Source organism: Camelus bactrianus, chromosome 26, assembly GCF_048773025.1.
Source record: "Camelus bactrianus isolate YW-2024 breed Bactrian camel chromosome 26, ASM4877302v1, whole genome shotgun sequence".
Lineage (NCBI taxonomy): Eukaryota > Metazoa > Chordata > Mammalia > Artiodactyla > Camelidae > Camelus > Camelus bactrianus.
This window is the reverse complement of record NC_133564.1, coordinates 33,837,011-33,860,723: the sequence shown is the minus strand read 5'-3', so window position 1 is coordinate 33,860,723 and position 23,713 is coordinate 33,837,011. Positions and strand designations below refer to the sequence as shown.

The 23,713-nt window shown below is 40.0% G+C and overlaps 1 protein-coding gene across 4 annotated transcripts in view; it reads left to right on the top strand.

Moving 5' to 3' along the window:
• HOOK3 (hook microtubule tethering protein 3) overlaps nucleotides 1-23,079 on the top strand; it is a 93,673-nt gene extending 70,594 nt beyond the window's left edge. For 2 of the 4 annotated variants that reach the window (XM_074353297.1, XM_074353300.1), the window contains 7 exons: nucleotides 3,633-3,667; nucleotides 7,232-7,314; nucleotides 8,334-8,434; nucleotides 9,993-10,097; nucleotides 10,536-10,607; nucleotides 13,402-13,538; nucleotides 17,478-23,079. In XM_074353297.1, coding sequence (XP_074209398.1) covers nucleotides 3,633-3,667; nucleotides 7,232-7,314; nucleotides 8,334-8,434; nucleotides 9,993-10,097; nucleotides 10,536-10,607; nucleotides 13,402-13,538; nucleotides 17,478-17,493 — 549 coding nt within the window. In that variant the 3' untranslated portion in view covers nucleotides 17,494-23,079. Of the gene's footprint in view, nucleotides 1-3,632; nucleotides 3,668-7,231; nucleotides 7,315-8,333; nucleotides 8,435-9,992; nucleotides 10,098-10,535; nucleotides 10,608-13,401 lie in introns of all 4 variants that reach the window. The other 2 variants (XM_074353298.1, XM_074353299.1) reach the window with 2 other exon arrangements.
• The last annotated feature ends 634 nt before the right edge of the window (nucleotides 23,080-23,713 follow it).

Genomic DNA, 23,713 nt, shown 5'->3' with positions numbered 1-23,713 from the left:
CAGTGCGCTCGTAGCGCCTAGTCGTCAGTCTCTGCTGAAACCTTCAGTCAACCAGGGTTGCAAATCCCTTACACTTAACGAGCTGTGGACAGTAGAGCTACGACTATAAATGCTCAGAAATCATGTGAAGCGGGGATAAGAGCTAAATTTTAGGGGAAAGGTATCGCTCAAGTGGTAGAGCGCATGCTCAGCACGCAGGAGGTCCTGGGTTCAATCCCCAGCATCGCCTCCAAAAAATAAATAATATAATTTATTTTAAAAATTATAAATTTTTATAATTATAAAAATATAATTATTTTTATATAATTATAAAAATGTAAAAGTATAAAAAAAAATCCCCCCCCCCCAAAAAAAACTGCTAAATTTTAATGACCATTCTTTGCTTCAGTCAGCTGGAAATTTTTTTTCCTATTGCCAGTGTAATTTGCTGGCCTTTGAGTATAAACGTGTTTCATTGTTTCCCCTTGAAAGTTATTTTGGGCGTTCAGTGTCAGTACTGCAGACACACCCCGTTCCATCCAGTCCTGTTAACATTAGAAGGTGTAAAAATGAAACAGTATATTACTTAAAATCTGAGAGTGTTTAGTATAAAAAAACTCATCCCTGACCTAATTCTGTGAGTTCCTTAAACTCGCATCTAGCGTGGCTCGGCGGCGTGCTCCATCTCTGAGCTCACTGTCCTTCCGTGTGTTGGTAGGCCTTCTTAGCTTCCCACATTGATTCCCAGTTCCTAAAATGTCACCAACATTTAAACTACCTCATTCTTTTATTAAAAGGAACTAGTTTGAAGTGCCACGATTGCGGGGCGGATATAGCTTAGCGGTAACGAGCTCGCTTAGCATGCACAAGGTCCTGGGTTCAATCCCCTGTCCCTCCGTTAACAAATAAATAAATAAAAATAAACCTGATTGCCTCCTCCCCCCACCAAAATTAAGTAAAACAAGAAAAACATTAAAAAAAAAAAATGCCGCAGTTTAGTTTTTAAACACATGCCTTTATCCAGAATGCGAAATCACAAGCAAAACCACCATTTGTGCATGAAAACACCAGGAGGCCTAAGGGGGTTGAGAGGGGACGCAGAGCAGCAGCGTTTCTCAGGCCAGTGAAACCACTAGGTCTCTTAAACTGAGGTCAACATAGACTTCATTTGGGTCTCAGAAACTCTCAGGAGACTGTTGATTGGTTATGGTAGAGAGTGCAAGGCAGTGTCCTTCACAGGAGGTAAAAATGGCCGGTGTCAGTGTGAGCTCAGCCTCAGGGTGCAGCGGTCACCATCACACTTGTTTCTCTGGCTTCTTTAAAACATACAGAAAGGATTTTATTCTGTAAAAAAGTAATCTTACAGAGCCTGCCGAGGTGTATCACTCTGGCTGTCAAATCTAATTAAATACGCTGTCACTACTTTAAGAGACCATATTTCAGAAATGAGTTGCCAGCCCTAAAGGTACTATTTGCGTTAATGGCTCAGTTTATTCCACTGCTCGGATGCTGAAGAGATGTGTCGCTCTAAATTCTCAAAAATTCTCCCAGAACTCTTCTCTACATAGAGAAGATACAGATAGAAACGTTCCTCATTCGGAAGCCAGGCCTCAAAGTGGTTTGGAGAAAAATGTGGTCCACGATGCGTGGTTCTTCCCCCAGCAGACGTTGGATGTTTCTGTTTTCTCTCTTTCACGTAACCTACAATATCGCATCTCAGGAATATATAATTCATAAAACAGCCTGCCAAATGGAACTAGGTCCTCTCTGAAGAGCGACGTAATTTCTGCCTATTTCTGTTATCAAAAGCACAGTCCTTTCGTGTGACCTTAAGTCAGAGTAGCATGGTTGGCACATTTTTATTATTATTTTTATGTCATTTATTTTTAGCGTGGAAGCAGAAAAGCATTGTTACATCCAGTCCTATGGATAATTTGAGCTAGCCACAGTGTATAAAACACCAGAGAACAAGACAGGATGAGGAGACCATAGAAGAAAGAAAAAATGTACATTTTTGGAAAAAAAATGCATATCTTTTACTTCTGTTCATGAATTATACTAAATCGTTCCTTCTGTTGGCTGCTGTGTTTGCTTCATACTAATAATGTCCTCTCTGTCTCTTGGCATGGTTTCTGCTCAAGGCTATTGTAAGTATCGCCTCCTATTCATTTCTTATATATTGAGCAGTGTTTTGATGTGTTTGTTATCTGCCATCAGAGTCAGTGTTGTTGAAATTTCAAATTGCTAGAATTTTATGCAAAATGAAGATACGAGTATTACTTGCTTTACAGGTTTATGCCCTTTACAGTTAAGATGCTTAAAGGATGTCAAAAACGTAACAAGTCAAACAAAAGGAACTCCGCTTTTTTTCCCATCCCACTCCTCCTCTACCCCGTTGTCATAATTAGTTTGTTTTCATAAAGTATTTTGAAGCTAGCTCCCTGTCACTGTCTGGCCACCTCCTGCCACGTATGTAAGAGTAACAGTCTTCAGGTGGAGAGGCCTGTGGCGTGGGTTTATTACGTGTCATCTCAGGGTTATAGTTAATTTTGCTTCGAGCCTAATCAAAACATAAATGCAGAATGCAAGCTAAGGTATTTAGAAAGAATTTTCCATTTTACCCACTGTACTGGAGGAGGAACAAGCCATGATCAGGAGTCAGAAGGGTTAGCACCCTTCCTGACATTTGGGGGAGGCAGTGACGAGGACACTGCCATCCACTAATCTAGCTGGAGTTTACAAACTTAGCATAACTGTGCATTTGAAATATTCCAGAGCTGTGTCTGAACGGACTCGGACAAACAATCGCAGTAATCATTACCGAGCGAGGAGGGTGGGCATCGAAGAGCCCAGCCTGCGGGGCGCGTTCCCCCGGGACTGCTCTTAGCTGTGATTAGACAAGCGTGTCGTGCAAGCCTTCGTTATTGGCTTTGGCTAAATTACTTATGTAGCCACTTATCTCAACTTGAACTCTTTATAGCCTTCATTAATTACATGTGCCCTACTAGTGCCAAGTCTGATCACGAAGCCCAGTGGTCCTGGACAGAAGGCCACCTTTCTTTGTTTATTTTGGGTCAGTTCCGATCTCCGGCTTCTCGGGAGACTTTTGTTTAACACCCAGTCAAAGCTGCGTCCTCCAGGATGTGAAAGGCTGCACACACCCCATCTTTCACGCGCCCACATCATCACCTACATTGTGTACAGCCTGGGCGAGTCAGGAAACTGTGATTAGGTCGGTCAGGATTTAGCGAAATTGACCCCAGACTTCACCGTGATGCAAGGAAAACAGGATAGGAGATAAAAAGTGCCTTAGGGAAAGTCTTTTATTAGAGTTCTCCCTACCTGTTTCATCCAGGAATATTAGGTCTGTGCATAAGTGGCTTTTTAATTCATTTCCCTGATGATAAATAGAGAATTCAGCTATGCACTAGCTGGGTATTTTATACTGACTACTGTCACCTACATAGGCTGCCGTCTCCCTTTCAGAGAGAAATAAACTTGGGTACATTGCGTGTTTTCAGTTCTTTGACCAGAGAACTTACTGAGGGCTTGCTCAGAGTTATTTACTCCTGTGCCCTTAATTAAAAGAAGAAACAACTAATGTATTAGTTAAAATGCTAAGTAATAAACTATTTTTTATTTTCCGTTTTCAGTCAGTTCTTCTAAAGAAGAAGCTTGAAGAGCATCTGTAAGTATTAAAGGTGCCGGGGCTCATTCTTCCACGGCCTAGCCGGGCAGGAGTGTTCTCTCTCGGGGTTTACGCGGTGTCCAGGCAGTGCTCGGTGGCCCCGAAGGTGGTGGAGATTATACGGCACTGAACGTGCCTTTAGTATCTAAAGGATCACCTCCACCCAAGGTCCTCGAATCAGAACGATCACCGCATTAGAACTGTCTGCTCAAATGAGGTCCCAGGGTTTTCCATCGTCATGACAGCATTGACAGCTCCAGGGAGGAGTGTGTGGCCCTCCAGATCCCAAGCCAGAAACCTCTCCCTCGAAAGCAGTCGCTTTAGGCTTTGCACACCGGGGCCTGTGTCACAACCACTTAGCTCTGTGGTTTGAAAGCGGCCACCAACAGTATGTAACTCATGCTGTTGGACTGTGTTCCAGTAAAGCTTTTTTTTTTTTTTATTGAGTTATAGTCATTTTACAATGTTGTGTCAATAGTAAAGCTTTCTGTACAGAAACAGGCAGCAGGCTGAATTTGGTTCCAGGCTGTCATTTACCAGCTCTTAGAGTGTGGCCGGTTGAATCGCCCTTTTTATGTAAATATTTTGAAGTGTTATTAAGCTTCTCAGTAGCAGATTTTCAGACATCACCTTGAATTGCCAACAAACCTACATGCGATTTTTTTTAAATTATTTTATTTTATCTTATTTTTTGGAGGGGAGGAACTAGGTTTATTTTTAGGTTGATTTATAATTAGGCTTGTTTTCATTTTATTTATTTTTAGTGGAGGTACCAGGGATTGAACCCAGGACCTCGTGCATGCTAAGTATGTGCTCTACCACTGAGCTATATACCCTCCTGCACCACCACCCCAGAACATGACTTCTTAATCTAAAAGATTAAATTTTAAAATACTTGTTTTTTCATGAGGGAGAAATCTTTGTCCACCTTTTTCGGAGGTTGACAGTGTTGGAAATGTTTTGTGCCTTTTCTTGGACCCAGTAACAGCTTTCATCCTTCGTATCACTTTCCAGCAAACCTCTGTCCTCGCAAAAACACGGAGTGTAGGTGGCCACGGGCTGCTCGCCCGCTGGAGTGTTACAGTGTCAGGCTCCGTGCCGCAGGGGTCATTCCGCCTGTTCTGCTGGGGCTGGGAGGAAGTCTGTCGTCTGGCAGTTTGCTGCAAGCTCTCCAGTTTTTTCAATGTGGGAAAAGTGAGATGCTCCGAGCCACTGACACTTGGGGGCGGGGCTAACAATGGGCAGGCTCTTAAGGTGCTGGAAGAAGAGAATCTGTCACCCCCCCAGCCCCTGTGAGGTTACCTAGAGCTGGAATTTCCTGCTGAATTCTGTCCGTTTTCCATTCCGATCCCTTTACTGCAGGAAATAGAACACGTGTTGTTTCATAAAACTACTCTCTGACCGTTGTTCTGCGTTCAGTCATTTACATGGTAAAAAAGTCTTCATCAGGAAGACTGTATTAGCAAAGGTGAGGCCTGTGTCAGTTTCCTGGGGCCACCATAACAAATGCCCCCAAACCACGTGGCTGAAAACAACAGAAATGTATTCTCTGACAGTTCTTGAGGCTTGAAGTCTGAAATCAGGGTGTCAGCAGGATTGGTTCTATCTGGAGGTTCTAAGGGACAATCTGTTCCATGCCCCTCTCTGAGCTTCTGGTGGCCACGGGGCGTCCTTGGTGTCCCCTGGCTTATAGATGCAATCTCTGTCTCCATCATCACATGCCTTCTTATAAGGACACCAGTCACTGGTTTGGGGCCCACCCTGATCCAACATTACCTCATCTTAACTAATTACATCTGCAAAGACCCAAATAATATCACGGCCACAGGTACTGGGGTTAGGACTTCACCATATCTTTTGGGGGGACACAATCCAACCTACAACAGAGCATCTCAAAAGATGGTTATCCTCATGCAAATTTAACACTACATTGAACACTATTTTGCACAGACCAAATTGGTCAAGTTTAAGAATCAAGACAAATTAACTATTGCCAAAGGTGTTGCGCACTGGTCAGTCCCAGCCACTGCCGGTAGGAGTGCACGTCAGTTTACTTAGTTAACTTGAATGTGCACATATTCTGTGACCCATCAGTTCTGCTGTCTGTGTATACCCTGGGTTCCCAGAGATGCTGTGGTCCACGTTTACCAGGAGACATTTAGAAGAAAGTATGAAAGGACGTTATTTTTAATCACAGAAAAGCAGAAACCATACAAATATCACCAACTGTAAAATGATAAATGGAAAGGAGATGTATTCAAATGACAGAACACTGTACAGCAGGAAGAGTGTGTAAACCAGGGCCAGCACATCAACACAGACGAATCCGGGCACAGAGTGTTCAGCGAAGGATGGAGCTCACAGCACAGTAATACAGCGCACTTAACGTGTAAAAAGTGGGCAAAATTAAGCAATGTATTGTTCAAGAATATGCACAGAGGCCCATCACAAAAGTCAGGAGAGTGATTAAAATTACGGATTTTGGTTACCACCGGGAAAGAGAGAGGAACATGTGGGACTTTTAAGGTTCTGGGATAATTTCTGTTTCTTAACCTGTTTCTTCCCTGGGCTTGGTTTTTCTTATTTTCTGTACTGTATGTATTTATTTTCTGTACCATATGTGTGTATGTGTGTGTATACGTGTGTGTGTCACACCCTCAAAATACATTTCTTACAGTATTCTGCATAGAAAAGACCAGAAACAGACATAACATGCTGTATTTTCTTCTCTGTGTTTTCCTGTATTTTCTAATTTTTGCAACCTTTTTTCCCTCTCATAGAGGGAAAATAACCACACTAAATAGTAGAGAGAGAAGAGTTACACATACGGTGTAAATACTAGGAAAAAACTGACTTTCTGTTCATTTATTCTTTTACATTTGTATTGGGAAGTAACTCACAATAAAGATTCAAACCCCGAGTCCCCAGGTCTGCAGCCTGAGTGTTTTCCTGTGTAGGCGGGTCGCCCAGATCAGTCTGTAGCAATTTTTCAGCAACATACTGGGATTTTTTGGTCTCTCTTCTAATTAATTGATTACCTCCGCAAACTAGCCACGGGGCTGATCTCTTTTCACCCGTCACCAACTTCATATAAACCAAATACACAGTATTACCCATTTGTGTCTGACTTCCTGTGTGTGTACCATTGATTTATGCTTTTTTATTGGCGTGTGCTGTTCTTTCTATTAATTCTTATTTGGGGAACTACCCCCCCCCTTTTCTGGCAACAAGATTTTGCATTATAAAACCTCTGCATAGTTTCAAATTCAATTTTTTTTATAAAATCCTTATTCCTAGGGGAAAAAAAAAACCATCATTAAGTTATTTCTACCCTCTTGTGCAGGTTTATATTAAAAGAACGACCACTATTTCAAACTTGGGATTTTTGTCTCTATTTTTCAGTCCTTCTAAAAACTGTACGTAGGTTGGATTCGTCTTTTCGTTTTTGTCTCACAGCACCTGTGGGCTGTGCAAGTGTATTCCAGGAATAAGGAACTTAGATCTTTCATTTCAAGGAACTAAGTGCAAACCCGAGGTGACACAGTGTCACGTGTTTTGTCACAGAGAGAAGCTCCATGAGGCCAACAATGAGCTGCAGAAGAAGAGGGCCATCATCGAGGACCTGGAGCCAAGATTTAACAACAGCTGTGAGTTTTTCTAATCAGCACAGTTGCCAAGCGGTCAGCCGTACGTTACCCTAGTGATAACGCGTTTACGTAAAAATCGGAGTGTTTTAGAGCGAGGCCCTATTCCATTCTCTAGCAATTAAAGAATTTGCCCTATTCACAGAAAGAGTATATACATATATAATCATCTTTTCAATATTCCTTACATTTCCGATGATAGCTGCGAATTCTTCCTCAACTCTGGATGCTGATGAATAGTATATGAAATTATTTTCTTTTTTTTTTTTGTATGAGATTCTTTTCATAGTGTAGTTGTGTCGTCAGTCCGCCGAATTTTTACTTTTATTGACATTGACACGTGTGTAGTTTGATTTATTAATTCTTCTGTGTGTAGGTGGGAGCAGGACACAGACTTTCATTTTTTGTTATTGTGGTAAAATATACTTAACGTAAAACTTTTTGTGTATATGGGTTTAACCATTTTTATGTATATGGTTCAGTGATAGGTGCATTCACGCTGCTGTCCAACCCCTATCCGTCTCCAGAACGTCTTCATCTTCCCAAACCGAAATCCCTACCCATTCAACACTCACTCCCTCTCCTCCCCTCTCCCCAGTCCTGCTAGCCTCGCTGCTACTTTCTGTCTCTGAACACTTGACTCATAGGTAACTCATATAAGTAGAATCATGTCGTATTTGTCCTTTCGTGTGCAGCGTATTTCATGTAGCATAATGTTATGACGTGTAACAGAATTAAGGGTGAATAATATTTAGTTGTACATATAAATATACCACATTTTGTGTATCCCCTCAGCCATCACTGAATACATTTTAACATGTGCACTTTCATACTGTGTAGTTTTGTTTATAAGAAAAAAAAAGCTTTAGGTTTAAAAAATTGTGAATTTTTTTTAAAAAATTATATATAGGGATAGACTAAACAATCTCACAAAGCTGTTAACTATTTATTATTTTGTCAGTGGAAATCTTTTTAAAGTTGTTTAAAATTTTTTTTTTTTTTTTTTACCATCTCATCGGTAGCCTTAAAAATTGAAGAATTACAAGAAGCTTTACGGAAGAAAGAAGAGGAAATGAAACAAATGGAAGAACGATATAAAAAATACTTAGAGAAAGCCAAAAGTGTAAGTATGCGTTTGTGGTTCTGTCACTCCACTTTCTGAACGCATTTCACCGATGTCTGAACAGACACGGCACGTGTGGTGACCTCTCGCACAGAAGAACACAGGACAGAGCCCGAGCAGAGCTGTGATCGCAGCACGTCACCTCCCGGCCCCACCTGATAATCAGACTTAGCAGCACGTGGTGGGAGGGCCGACACCCCATGCCTCCTGGCGGCTTGTCGCTGTCAGCAATGCTTAGCCTGAATCAAAGCCATCTTCCCGGCTTCACTTTCAGATCCCAAGGAAAATGAGGTTATTGGAGCAAATAACATACCTTTTGGAAACCATCAGATGAATCCAGACTTTGAGATAAAAGTTAATATTATGAAAAGCAGAAATAGGCATGGGAGTATGGGGGAACACAAGAGGCTGTTCTAAGTTAAAAGAGCCCAGGAGGGCAGGATGTAGCTCAGTGGTAGGGTGTGTGCTTAGCATGCATGAGGTCCTGGGTTCAATCCCCCATTCCTCCATTACAAAAAAATAAACAAGCCTAATTACCTCTCCCCCCAAAACAAACAAAAAACCAATAAATAAATAAAACAGGAGCTCAGAGGAACCCAAGTACCAAATGCAGTGGTTCTGGATTGGGGGCTTCAGGGGCAGTTGTAGAAGACATTCGGGGGACACCCCTGGAAATGTGGGTTGGACTGAACTGTGGTGATTTACAGAGCTGCTCGTCTTCTTACGGATGATACTGGCTCTGTGACCGTGTGGGAGAAGGTCCTTAGTCTAAGGAGACGCGAGTTGCAGCACTGCAGGGTCGTGTGTCAGGAGACGAGTGGAGCAGCAGTTGGTGAATCTGGTTAAAGAAAATGAGTTTTTATTGCTCTGCTCTTTTGAGTTTTCTGTAGGTTTAATCATTTTTGATAGTGTGACTATTGGGCCAAAAAGCAGAAAGACTCTTCCCGGAAGCCCTGTAGCTGGCCAGCTAGAATTGCTTCAGCTGCCCATGTCTAAACCCAGCCACTGGCGGAGGGAAGGGCCGCGGTGACCGGCTTGTAGACCAGCTCGCTAATCGCACATCTGGCCAGAGGCAGAGGCCCCCCCGAGCCAAATCAGAGGAGCCGAACAGGGAAGATGGCTGTCAGGTGTCTGCTGTGGTGTCACTGATTAATTTTAAGTCAGAATTACTTTTTTTTATTTATCTATTTTGGGGGGTGGGGGGTAATTAGGTACATTTATTTATGTATTTATTTTTAGAGGTGGTACCGGGGATTGAACCCAGGACCTCATGCATGCTATAAGCATGCACTCTACCGCTTGAGCTATACCCTCCCCCAGAATTACTTCTTATAACTGATTCTTTTATATGACTTTAAAGTTGCATGTAAGTAAAAGTTGTAACAAGTGAATATCGTTTCATACATTTCAGATTTTAAAGTTTCCTTGTAAGGTAGCTTTTGATTCCCATAAGGTTTATCCTTTTTTCTTTTTTTCTTTTCCTTTAAATAACTACTTCCTTAGATGTCACACTCTAGGTTTGAGACTTTAAAAATGTTTCTTTGATGACTTTTTGCAGGTTATCCGAACTTTAGACCCTAAACAGAATCAAGGAGCAGCGCCAGAAATACAGGCTCTTAAAAACCAGCTTCAAGAACGGGACCGACTATTCCATTCATTAGAGGTAGCTTACTGTACTTTGTGATAAGACATGTGATTTTTGGTTCTTTATTTTCTAGAAGACTTGCTATACATAGTTGCCCCTCAGCATCCATGGGGCACTGCTACTAGAATCCATGGATGCTCAAGCCCCTTGTATAAAGTAGCATAGATGGTTATTCGTGTATAACCTAATCAGCACATCGTCTGTGTGCTTTAAATCATCTCTAGATGACTCGTAGTGCCTCATACAATATAAATGCTGTGTAAATAGTTGCCAGTGCGTGGCAAATTCAAGTTCTGGTGTTTGGAACTGAGCTGGGTCGAATCTGCAGGTGCGGAACCCACAGGTTTGGAGGGCCGACTGTACAACTGTGTCCATGAATTTAGGTAATTGTGAGCATTCTGTTGATCTTGAATTGTGTTTCATCTTTACATGCTTCCATGTGCTTGTTTTTTTTAGAAAGAATATGAGAAAACAAAGAGTCAAAGAGAGATGGAGGAGAAATACATCGTTAGTGCCTGGTACAATATGGTAAGAAAACAACTTCCAAACACACTGCCAAGCTCAGCGAGTGTGTAACGTTAGTTATACTCCCTTTTACTGCAGCAGTAATTCTACCAAATGAATGTAAAAATAATTGCTGTCCTAACACACGCTAACAAAACCCTAATGCTGATCTTAAGGCTAAAGACCAGACACGAGAACTGCCATTTGGTTAGAACTTTGGTTTACAACGTTTCGGACACACCATCATCCCTGTCCCAGAGGCTAAAAAGGTAAATGGCAGTTCGGTGTCTGTCCCTCAGTACCACTTTATTCTAGGGGCTGGGACTTTAGTAATATCTGAACAGAGATGCGGTGGCTTCTGTTTTGTGGGACTGTTTCAGTGCCTTTGCAAGAGTGGTACTTATAATGAAAATACTTTTAACCGTCCAACAGAGTTGGTAAATATTCATTGTGTTAGACCCCAGACAACTGGAGGTTTTGAAATTGACTTTTCCAACACACACACACACACACACACACACACACACACACACACACACACACACACACACACACAAAATACTTGGAAAATAAATACTCATCATTTTGGGCTTCAGTAAGAGTTTTCTGGATATGAAGATTTTGAAGAACGCTCTGTTTTTTTTCAGTATCTTTTCCTAGACCTTTCCTTCTTTTTCTTCATTTTCTTCTTGGTTCTTCTTCCCAGTAAGACCACTTCTGCCTTTTCAAAACGTTAGTTCCCTGAGGCAGGAAGTTGGACCTGATTCCTCCATCACACCCCCCTGACCCTGTAGCTGTGCTATTGGCTCAATACCGTTATTCCTGTTTCACAGTTACAACTGATACTGTGTCTTAAAGGTTAATGTCTCAGGTCTCATCATGTGATTTAAGCTGTCAAAAATTCATACTTGTGCTGTACACCAGAGACAGACAGACTGTAATTGACTGCACTTCAATTAAATAAAAGAAAATTCATACAATTTCATGAGATGTCCACATTTATATCTGCCTTGGTTAAAATACATATTTAACTCATACAACACTGTAAATCCTTTATACTTTAATTTTTAAAGTGTTTTTTAAAAAAATCTACACATTTAAGATTTTATCACAGTTTTAAAAAACAAAAGAGGAAATCATACTGGGTTTACAGTACTATTATTGTTAACAACTATAGATTAATTGAAAATTAAAATGTAAAAAATAGGGGGGAAAAATCTACATTCAAGGAAGGTTTCTGGGAACTGGTCCCAACTTCACCCGTTCTGTTTCCTCTTTGTCTTCCTAAGAGGTTAGTGTTGGCAATCTTGGAATCCTGCCCCTCGCATCCTTCTTAGTAATTTCACATACCTGATTGATTTTTACAATTTCGCATATTGCTTTTCTTATGAAACCAAACTTATTACTCTGTGAAACGCTGTTAAAGAAGAGCGCTGGTTTTCAGCTCTCCAGAGAATGAAGCAATAACTCCAAGTGGGGTTATCACACAAGTTATGTTCAGATAAGATGGCCCGTGAGAGCTTCGTGCACACGTGCAGGAAGTCCTGCATCTCAGACCACATCTCAGACCACTGAAATGGATTAAGCGTCTCTGAGAATGGCCTTGTGATGGGCACTGAGGTCTTAAAAGTGTGTTAGGAATTTGAGTAAGTTACTTGGAATGTGAAAGTGGGGGGGGAAAGGATATTTTAAATAAAATATAACTATGAATGTATGTAGCCAAATTACTAAATTAAATACTACAAATACATATCTGTCCATTTGATTCAGATCCTTAAATGCTTTAATTTCAAATTGAGTGAACAGCATGTCCTGGATTTCTCATTGGGAAGATGCAGAATGTTGTGTATCTGGGGCAGGCGACAGGCAGAAATTCTATGAAAAACGCTAGGCCAGAACCCCTGTTTTCCCTGGAGGCTCCCTAGTGATGGGAGGGCTGTCTGGCTCCTGTCTTCCCTATGCCCAGCTCCTCCTCCTGGCTGACCTCTCTGCCTCTCCTCTTGGCTCTGTTTCTTCTCCTTCCAAGTTGCCAGCTCCCCCTTCCTCCCGTGGTTTTGCTAGTTTCCGATCCCTGCGGAGAAGAAGCTGTTGCCCCAGCTCTCACTGTGCGTCTGGCCCCAGCTCCTCGCTGGCCAGCTCGGTAAACGAGCCAGCAAGCCAGCGCCAGACCCCCCCTCCCCCTCCCCCTCCTCCTCCTCCTCCTCCTACGTTTCCTCCCTCCCGAGCTAGGAGGCGGCCTTCTCCCATCCTCAGGAAAGAGCCCTGTGCTCTCAGGGCCCTCTCTGGTGGGCTGTCGGGGACTTCCCCTAACTTGAGCATCCAAGTCTGCCTGCAGTGAAGGAAACCGGCCCAGGGGTACGTATTGTGCCTGGCGTGACTCTCGACCTTAAGAAACAGCAGGTGCTTTTGTGTCTTTCCATTCCGAATAAGCCCTGTGATTCTCAAATCCCCACACGAATCAACCACCACCAATCAACTGAACTTTTTCTTCTTGGAAAATCACTTTCTACGCGTGATTGGAAAGGCAAGTGTGTATGATTGAGCCTGTGTAACGTGTTCCAAAAAATCCGTCTCTGTCATCTGTTGTTTGGGTTATTGTCAATTCAGAAAATTCAGCCTTAATTTTTTCAAAAGGGGATCTGTACCTAATTGTTGGGACTAAAATATGTCTCTTTAAGATTTTAGTCCACACTGAGCAGAATTAACTTTCCTAATTGTGCCATAAGACGCCACGTGGCAGATTCTGCATGAGGAAATTTTCTTCCGCGACAGTGTGTTCCACTCTTTTTCCATTGGTTACTCTTTTTCTGTTATACAGGGAATGACTCTGCATAAAAAGGCAGCCGAAGACAGACTCGCTAGCACAGGTTCGGGGCAGTCATTTCTGGCGAGGCAAAGACAAGCCACCAGCACCAGAAGATCCTACCCGGGCCACGTTCAGCCAGCCACCGCCAGGTAGACGAGTCTTGCCGTTAGAGTAAAACAAAAAAACGCCCTGCATTCAAAGCATCCTTCTGTTCCATGTAACAGCATTTCAGGAAATTTCAGCCAACTTATATTTTTGTCTCTATTTTATGTTAAGATTTAGCTGTTTCTCCTTTGAGGACTTTCTCTCTTCTGTACCTATAATGTTTTCGTTTCTTGGCCCTTTATTTTGTAGTCCTTTTGGTTCCTTTTAACGTGCCAAAAAATTTTTAAATGCCCAATTAAAAAGTGTTGTATATCAGTGTAGTACTTTTCTTTGTATGAACATGTCCTTTCCCCAGTGGTGTAAGCTTTGTAATGAATTAGACTTTCTGCCAATAATTGATACACAGTTTATATTCTGTATCGTGCCTCTGTTACCATGCTTTCTAAGAATGTCTTTGTTTAAAGGGAATTAACCTTTTTACAACGTATTAATCTGTGTTTTCAATTGTTTTCCAAATGCACTTCAGATAACTTGCATATTTACTATGTCAAATGGTTGGCAAGTGCACTTTTTGCAAAGACAAATACGTTGGCAGGGGTGCTAATCAGATCTTACCCAAGGCACCTGGTAGAATTATTTAGAGGGAAAAAAAAAATGAGTTTTCACATTGTTTTATAGGAAGTTAAATTTGTCCGAAGAGCTGGAAACTATTTTTAGAACATAAGTAGAGTTTCATTATTTCCTGCTATCTTGTTTGCTGGCAGAAGTGAATGCATTGGTTAGGTTATTTGGGGAGAAGTTACAGAAAAAAAAAAATCAGGCAGTGCATTCACTTTTTTTTTCCTGTTTTGGAATATTAACATAACTGAGGATCAAATTCTAGCAATGGGGCTGGAATTTATAGTTTTGACTGCCTTCCACATCTAAAAGAGTTATTTTTTATATACTTACAAGTCATAGGTAGTCTTATCTTTGGGGTCATTTCCTTGCTGGCTCGCACCTCATTTGATTTATTTATTCCTTAACGTAAACCCTTCTATTTCTTGATGATCCCTAATACGTAACATCATAGCATCAGTCATTAAGATCAATAAGTAACTTCTTGTCTGTGACGTTATGACAGGGCTCTTAAATTTCTTCCTAATTCAATGTACTAGTCTAAGAATTTGCTACTGAGTAGATTCTCTTGGGTATTTGATTGCCCCGAAGTGCTTAGATTTGTTGACAGATGATAAACTATGTTTATTTACATTGATGAACGGCTGTCCAGTAATGATGACTGCAAAGCACTTTGACCATATAAGGTGCTATATAAATGCAAAGTATCATTCATTTGAAAATGAAATGTCTCTGCCTGACTTTCCATACTGGCTTAAGTATTTGGCCCCAAATTAAGTTTAAATTCTCCTCCAGCCTTTTTCTTGCACCATCGGCCATTTTTTTAAGCAAACTTTACAGAAATTAGGTTGGTTGTCTAGCTAGGGTCACCTAATTAGAGGATTTTATTTCATGTACGTGCTGTTTGGCAGTTCAGGTTTTATTTCGTTTTGTATACTAAAAAGTGAGTAACCTTAAATCAAGCTAAATTAAGAATTTTCAGAAACTATATTCAGGTGTTTGATTTTGAAATCCATGTTTCCTTTTTTTTTCATAAGAAAATTGACCTGAAATTTAGTAGTGTTTTCATTTGTCCTCAGAAACCATACTTGAAGCAAGATGTCAGAGTAGACACAGAAGTGACCCAAGGCATCACTGTGCTAATTTTTCACGTTAAGTGCAGAAGTCTGAGCTCAGTGTGAATGCTTCTGCTGGGTAAGAAGTAAAGCAGAAGGAATTAGGAGGAATGGAGAGAACCACGTGGATGAAATATACTGTGGGCTTTCCGGAGGCTACGCAGACCTCATCAACACAGGAAGTTTTGACAATAAAAGATTAAAAATGATTTCAGGTGGTTCAGCCTCCCACCCCCGCCCCCTTCCCCTTCTTTCACAAATAGAGTCAGGATCCGACTGTTTAAAAGCAGGGCATGAACACTAACCTTGATAAGATTAAAATTATTGGGAAATAGATCTGCAGAATAAGATAGATGAAAAAAGGAGTCTATGAGCTGTTTATTATAAATGGGTCATATACCATGAGATCAGAGGCTTTCATTTTAGTTTCCTATTTACTACCCCAGTCCTGGTCTCCTGCTGCACCCACCTGCTCAGATATGTTTCTCTAAGGAGAAGCAAGTGCCCCAAGCTTTTAGAAGGAAGTTTTCCGTCTTGTTTGTCTGCAGCGTCTGTTACTTGCCATTATTCTGGTGTTTACATTTGTAACTTTCACTCACCTTGGCCGTATCTTTAAATCGTAGTATGTTGTTTTCATTGCCTAGCAGAAATTACATTTCTAAACATTCTGTGATTTTTTTTTTAAAAAAGCAGAAATAAAAACTTAGCAGTCACAGTGAGAACCCTGCTTACCTTGGCTCAGCTTCGAACAGGATTTATAAATCTCTGTGTCTCCAGTAATGACTCAGAATGTCTCAGGAGGCTTGTGATGCTGCGTGGTCTGTCAGGAAGGTGAAAGGCACTGGGCGCCTTATCTAGACGGGCCCTGCGGCCCTGGTGCAGCCGCCCTGGCCCGGGGCAGCCCCGCCAAGCCCCAGTCCCGGGGCAGCAGCGCCCGTCCGGCCGCAGGTGGAGTCAGCGCAGTGATACCCCGTTCCGGCTGGGCCGAACCATCACCCCCGGGTCTGAGTTCTCATCAACAAAAAGCTTATTTTCTGTTTTCCTCCTAGACAGGGTAAGAAAATACAAAGTAATAACTAAACACTATAAAAGCATAAAATTTATATTCTGCAGTGTGTATTTCAGGAGTGTGTAATGGGGGGAAAAATCCAGCAAATATTAGTTCACCACATCTGAAAAAGAGAATAAATAATATGATTGTACATATCTTAAAAGAACTTTCAAAAACTCAGTCGTATCTTTTATCACGTGTCTAATTCATAATAACCAAGAAAAAGAAGTCCCAGAATAAAGGCTCCATTTTCTAAAATTGATCAGGATGGAATGATTTCTGTTTGATGGTCCAGCCCAGTAGAACTGGCCAGTGAGATGATTCATTATAAGGATGCTGTTGTCATCTGTTATTTTGTTGAGGTCAGTACTGTGTAATAAAAGCCCAGTTGTGCTAACTTAAGCTAAACGTTACCAGTCAGAAACCCCAGCCCTCGTAGGTATACCAGTGGTCCTCAGGAAGGCATGAAAATCCGTGCTGGACCAACAGGTCAGCAGGAAGTGGTTGTGAAGGGAAGGATGATTTAGGTTGAAGCGAAGGTACATTTTATTTATGAGCTATTTTACTCGCATCTCCTTTGTCATAGCAGTTTTGTTTATTCATATCTCCAGATATGAAATTTTTCTTCGTGTCTCTTGCTCTCAGACAAGCATTCATCTTTTAAAGATAACCTCGTGTTAGAAACTTGGAAATCTTGATCCCAATATGAGAATTAACTTGAAACAAAATTCTAAATGTTTGAACTTACCTTACCTCTCTGCATTGAGTCTCCAGTTGTCCAGGTCTCAGACCCCAGGAGTGTTAGTTACCCCCAAGTGGAACACGTGCGGTCCATCCGATAAGGCGCCCACAACCCACAGATAGTGTAAACCTGGCTAGTCTACAGCCACGTAGGTAAGAACACCTGTGATCCTAAAGGGAGAAGAAAGTGCTTGGCATCTTGCTTTTTGCTGAGGGCAGAATAAGATGCTTTTTGGTGTCTGTCCATTAAACTATGGAAACACAGTCTGATTTTTTTATCTGCCCGGAAATGGATGTCGAACTGATGTAGGCTTGTATCTCTTAGCAGTGAAGCCTGTGTGATACCCTATAAGGCAGGATGAAAGAATGTACAGGACAAAATAAAATGCGATCTCAGAATCTTTGAAACTTATTTTGGCATATTTTTAAAATTTGTTTCCCCTTTTATGCATTAAAAGGGTTTCCACTCAGTGACAAGATTCTCTTTTCCTGGAGTCACAAGGGCGGCTCATCTTGGTCGACGTGCAGCCCAGTCTCACTACATTTACAAAGCATTTCCCAGCTTATTCTTTGTAAGGATAATGATTTGAATGTTTTGTATCATGAACTTTTATGTGAGGAAGGCTATTCTCAATGTATCTGCCATCCAATTTTTTTACTCTCTATAAAGCATATTTCAATAATAATTGGTGTATGTTCATTTTATTGAAAATTTTGAACATGTTTTAAGTGTCCAACTTAAGCATGGTCATTTTATTGTTCTAAAGTTTTGCAGTAAATATTTACTTCTCAGAAGCGTAAGGACATAAACGCATTTGCTGCTGACACAGCTGATTTCTCCCCCTCTGCTTTCCCCTAAATCACAGAAGTATCAGTATTTACCTCCCCTTGTATAAGATGAAGGGCAGCCCAGATGGGATGACATCAGCTCTTTTAAATCACTGACTGTGTTCTTGGGAAGTACGTACTGATAATTTGGTTTTCAAACAGTCTCTCTCAATCCAATTCACGTGTGTTTTTAAATATAAAAACTTATAAAATGTGTATTTAATGTTATCTTGAAATATACTCGGATTCTTTGCCCTGAGAGCATAGAAATCTGAGAAGGTAACAGAAGGCTTGGAGGCAAATCCATTCCTAGAGCGTAGAGTCCGTCATCAGAAGTGGCCTGATTAGAAGGAAACATCCAGGCAGGCGCAGGGGCTGACGCAGTTCAATTACACTTGTCTTAATGAATGTTCCTAAAGTAATGGTTTACATGAAATCTTCTGACTTTATTACATGATCTCGCAATGAAAAAAGAGTAGACGAAAATTTAATCTAGTTTCTCACCCTCCTCCCCATCAGTGGGCATTAACTGGGCCCACGGTGTCAACTGCACATGTTCATGAGTGGAGGGGAAGGATCTGTTTTCGTCACAAAACTGTTAACCTGTGAGCTAAATCCAAGGTAGGGATTTACGGCCATAGGCATAGTCTGCTATGATGAGATGAGAGCTCTGTGGTGGCCGAAAATCACTGCCAGTTTCCCAGCAGTGACCTAGATCTACCGCTGTACCTGGTTTCTAAACCACATGCTCAGTTTTATGTCTCCCTTAATTATATACATTAGCCCCACAGAAAACTGTGTTTAAAATGAAGGCAGGAGTAGACTTTTAAATAAATAAATAAATAAATAAATAAATAAATATATATATATATATATATATATATATTCAAGGAGAGCCTTTAGGTCCCTGATACATTACTGCCAGGCTCTGAATTAGATGTTTCGGGTCTGATGGTGAAATCACTAGAGAGGGTGTCCGTGGCCTCAAAGGTTAAGGCCGGTGGGGCTATCAAATATCCTGAGTGAAATCTACTCAGAGTTTAAGAGCGATCTCAAAGTGAGAAAAAACCACCAAAGCTTTTGCTGAGGCTCTCACGTACGTGGGAGACCTCTGCCCAGGCATGTTACCACTTCAGAGAGCTCTGAGTCGATAAAGGAAAAGAATCAGATTAGCATTTATGCCCTAAAATTTATCAAAGGGACTCGTGTTTATTCTTGGTGTATTTGTCAACCTGTAGACAGTGATTACTGTATATACATTCTAGTGTGTTTATTTTATGTGTCACTATTAGAGTGACTTAATAGTATTTCCTATTACTGTTACTCACTTTTGTATTATTTATACTCTACTGTGAGATTCACAGCACTTTACTAATATTAGATAATTATTTTCCTTCACGCTTCTGTGGCATTTTCTATTTATATCTTTTCCACTGGGGTTCTTTTCCTCATTTTGGAAGGCTCACTAAGAAACATGGAAAAGATTGTCCAGATAAAGGGCTTTGTACTCTTCCTGAAATTTTTAAAGTCAGATCTGAAGTTCTAAGTCCAGAAATCTATATGAAGCTGGGTGGGGGCTACTAGGCGAGAACTACATTTTATATTTCACATGAATAAGACCCATAAGTTAATACTCGTGAAGCCAAGTTCCCCCAAATGCAGACAGACTTTAAACTTTTCGTTTTCTGGAGTTGCATTAATAAAAGGTGAACAGTCTTCTAGTTCATCAGAAGATGTTCTTGCCTTTGACTTGTCCATCTCCCCAAATGCAAACCTGCAAACAGTCCTTAACTTTCCCAGTTTCTTCATCATTGTATGTACTCAGAGACAGGAGAAAGGAAGCCAAGTTTAAGGAGCGGTCAAGTCCAAGAACTTGGAAAACAATGGGGGTGAGGTGATGGGGAAGAGCAGGCACTAACGATGGCAGAATGCAACAGAAACATCCTTAGTTCTGCTATAACAGACGTGCTCTGTGGACTTGGCCATTTTCCTAAGTTCAAATACAACAAAGTTTGCAGCTTATTCTATTGAGAGATGTTTTGGGGAGTCCAGACTCTTCCATTTGGACTCGAATATATTAATCTTAAAATCATAGTCAAAATATACTGAGATATTTGTTGTTAGGTAAACACTGATACGAATGATTACCAAAGAATAGGGAGATTCACTCATAAGAATGTTCTTTTAGAGTTTTGTGTTATCTCATGGTTTTAGATGAGAGAAATGCTTTTTTTGGTGTTTTGTTTTTGTTTTTTGGCATGGGGAGGTAATTGAGTTTGTTTATTTTTGGAGGAGGTATAGGGGATTGAACCCAACACCCCATGCATGCTAAGCATGCGCTCTTACCATTTGAGCTGTCCCCTCACCCGAGAAATGCTTTAATTGTGTGAAAAGTTCTGCAGTGCTTTCTTCTGCATCACTGCCTGCTTGGGCAGGTCACCTAGAAGAGGGTAACACAGAGAAGGCTGGGCTCCAACCTTTGAGGGAAGAGCGTGTCCGTCCTCCCACAGTGAAAAAGCAAAAATCAAACACAACGGCACACACACACTCACCCACGAGGACAAAAAATAATGTTTTGAATATCTGCTAATTAGTCACCGAGTGGATGAGTCACCTTCTAAATGTCTTTTGGCTCCCTGTTAATCTAGTTAAGAGGAGACTCTAGACCCACATTGGCCAATTCACCACCACATGTGCTAATTTAAATTTAAATTAAGTAAAATCAAGAATTCAGTTCCCAGGTCCTGGGTTCAATTCCCAGTACCTCAATTATAAATCAATCAATCAATCAATCAATCAAACCTAATTTCCTCCCTCAAAAAAAAAAAAAAAACTTAAAAAAAATTAAACAAACAAAGCATTCAGTTCCCCAATTCCCCAGCCACCTTTCGAGTGCTCAGAACCACATGCTTAGTGGTTACCATGCTAGACAGCACAGATAGAGAACATTTCCATCACTGCAGAAAATAACTTTTTTGACAGTGTTGTAATGCCCAAAGATAAAATAAGGACAAAATAAAGATATTCAGTTAACTTATGATACTCTTAGATTTTACTGGCATAGTTGAAAAAAGCTATTTTTCTTATACAAATGAATACCAGCCCTTCTTAAAAGACCTTGGAAAAAAGCAAAACCCCATTCTTTGGAACTAGTTTTCAATATCTTTTTTGAACAGATTCTTAGCACTTTACTTTTTAAGTGATATAATTAAATAATTTCATAAATCATAACTTAGTATCATCAGGTTTTTTTCCTTTTTTAAATAGTCTTTTTAAATTGATGATTCATAGTTTCTAACACTTACTGAGCAGAAACTGATGAATGTTGAACGTATTTACAAATAAAAGCTGATAAACATCATATTCCTCCATTCTGTTGAATCTGTATAGATCTAATGAAAGTTGCCAACAGCTTTTTTTTTGTTTCTGTCCCTGAATCACACTTGATTATCTTCCACCCTAAAGGTGAATCAAGATCCAAATAATTTCTTTGATTTTCTTCATAGTTTCTTGCTCTTATCTACTTAGATTATGAATTAAGTTAAGTTTCATGTATGAAGTCAACATTTTATTCCAGTGATTTAGTTAATGAAGCTTTTTTTTTTTTTATATTTGAAGTGTAGTTAGTTACAATGTGTCAATTTCTGGTGTACAGCATAATGGTGAAACTTTTTTAAAGATTTATTAATTTACTTGGCCTCATACTAAAGTGCTTAACCTGACTAAAAGGATCTCCACAGATGCATCCTTGAATTTTTTAAATGAATATAAGAGACTAGTCCTAATTCTTTGGAGTCAGCTTGGTACTTAGTTAAAACTATCCTGTTAGGAAGTCAGATACTTTCCTCTTCCTCTGTAAACTTTTTAATCAAGCTGCAGACTTGATCTCGCAGTGTCAAGTTCCAAGCAACTATAATGAAAGTCTTACTGTTGTTCAAGCACATATGAGTAACTGGTGTGCTCAGAGTTTGTTTTCTGATTTTCTTGGTGGCCTAATTTAACGTGTGTTCCGCGGAAACTCATATTATTAGTTACAGGAAATTTACAATATGCTTGAAATAAGAAAGAACGTGCTAGTATAAATGCAGGAAATGACTGCACACAAATGCCAATCAATGATTTGGGGGCCTTTAATTTTCTTAACAGTAGTCTTTTAATTTTTTAATAGCCTTAGTTATTTAAAATTCAGATGCACTAAAACACCATTGCTAACACTAACTTTGCTGTTTACAGATTATGTGTAACTCATAATGCTTTGAATGATTTCCAGGTTGAATCTTATTTTGCAACTTTCATGCTTTGACAGTTGCCCCACCACTTATAACAGCCAATGTTTGGTTGGGTAATGAATGGTAAAATTTAAACATATCTAATAATTTAATAATTTGCCTTATTTTGATTAACACATTCTTATCAAAGATTTGGGGATAGAAAGAGGCTTTTTTTCTTCCTATAATATTTTTGAAACTTTTCGGATGAGCTGGAAAACACCTTAGTACATTGCAGTTGGAGTTGTACGGGTTACAGCCTCAGCTCCAAAAGCCTTACACTCATGTCTTAAGTATTATTGATTGTCTGTGAGTTGTCAGTTTGATACCTGAAGTCGTAGTCCACCTTGTAGTTTGGCCTTTGCAAAAAGAATATTGCTAGGTATGTTCTTATTTCTGGTTGACTATGAATTTGTCATTTCGCGATTTCATTCTTAGTCGTTAGAATCCAAAAAAGGAAATCCACGTAGGCCTTGAAATTTCTCAGCTCACAAGTGGAATCAAAACAGGTTTAGCAACAGTGTACATAGTAGCATCCAAGCATTTTTCCACCTGTTTATCAAGTTTGCCAACCATTTACTATGTTCGATTCGTGGGTTTTCTCACTGATTTTTTCCTGAGGTGAAAGATTTGTTAGACAGCCTCAGTAAGAAATTTTCACTAAAGTCACAAAACCTAAAGTCCAAGAAACCACCAGAAGACAGATTTTTAATTTTTTTGAACTCGTATATTGTATGGTTCCTTTTGATATCACTTACTCATTTTAATTTTATGACTGCCAACTTGTTATGGTATTAATTATATGTATATGTTTATATGTATGCATATAATATATGTATATGAAGAATAAAGTTAAGATTTGGTCAAACTATATTTTCCCATTCAAGTACAAAAATGTTTTCAAGGCTGCAAAAAGTGTACAGTTGTTAAACAAGTTGTAAATAAAGACTTGTATAAAAATTCAGCTTAGGGTTTTTTTGTTTTTAATTTTTGCTCTTCAACCGTGACAGACACGTTCAGTAATTATATAATATTCATACACTTACCTTTGTCCTATTAAGTTAAATATTATGCCACTGACTTATTGTAAATCAGGAACATTCTTTTGAGTTTTTTCCCCTGTACCTAAGATAGACTTTGTTTTGTTTGTTTGTTTGTTTAGTTTGACTTTGTTTTGATTTAGGCTGATCCTTAATGTGCATAAGCTGATCGTCCAAAGTTCTTAGGAATAAAAGTTAAGCATGGCTTTTCCCCTCTTGGGAGTTAACCTCTTAACATGATCAATCTTAATCACAGACAGTCCAAGAACCAATGGGAGAGTATTTGCATGCTTAACGACAGAAGGCATTATTATTGAAGCATCCTGTGTAGGCAATAAATGCCCCTTTTCCTGGCTGTAGACCCTTAAAATTCACCCTTTTCCCCCACCTCCACCCTAAACATGATTGAAATATGCCATCTGCAGTGTTATGTAAAGTAATAGTAACAGTGGGGAAATTGATTATGTTGACATTAGAATAATCAGCTAAGTAATTCCAAAGTGAATTGAACACCAAAATTTAAAAAAAAACAGTGTGCATGTAGCCAACCTCGGGCCC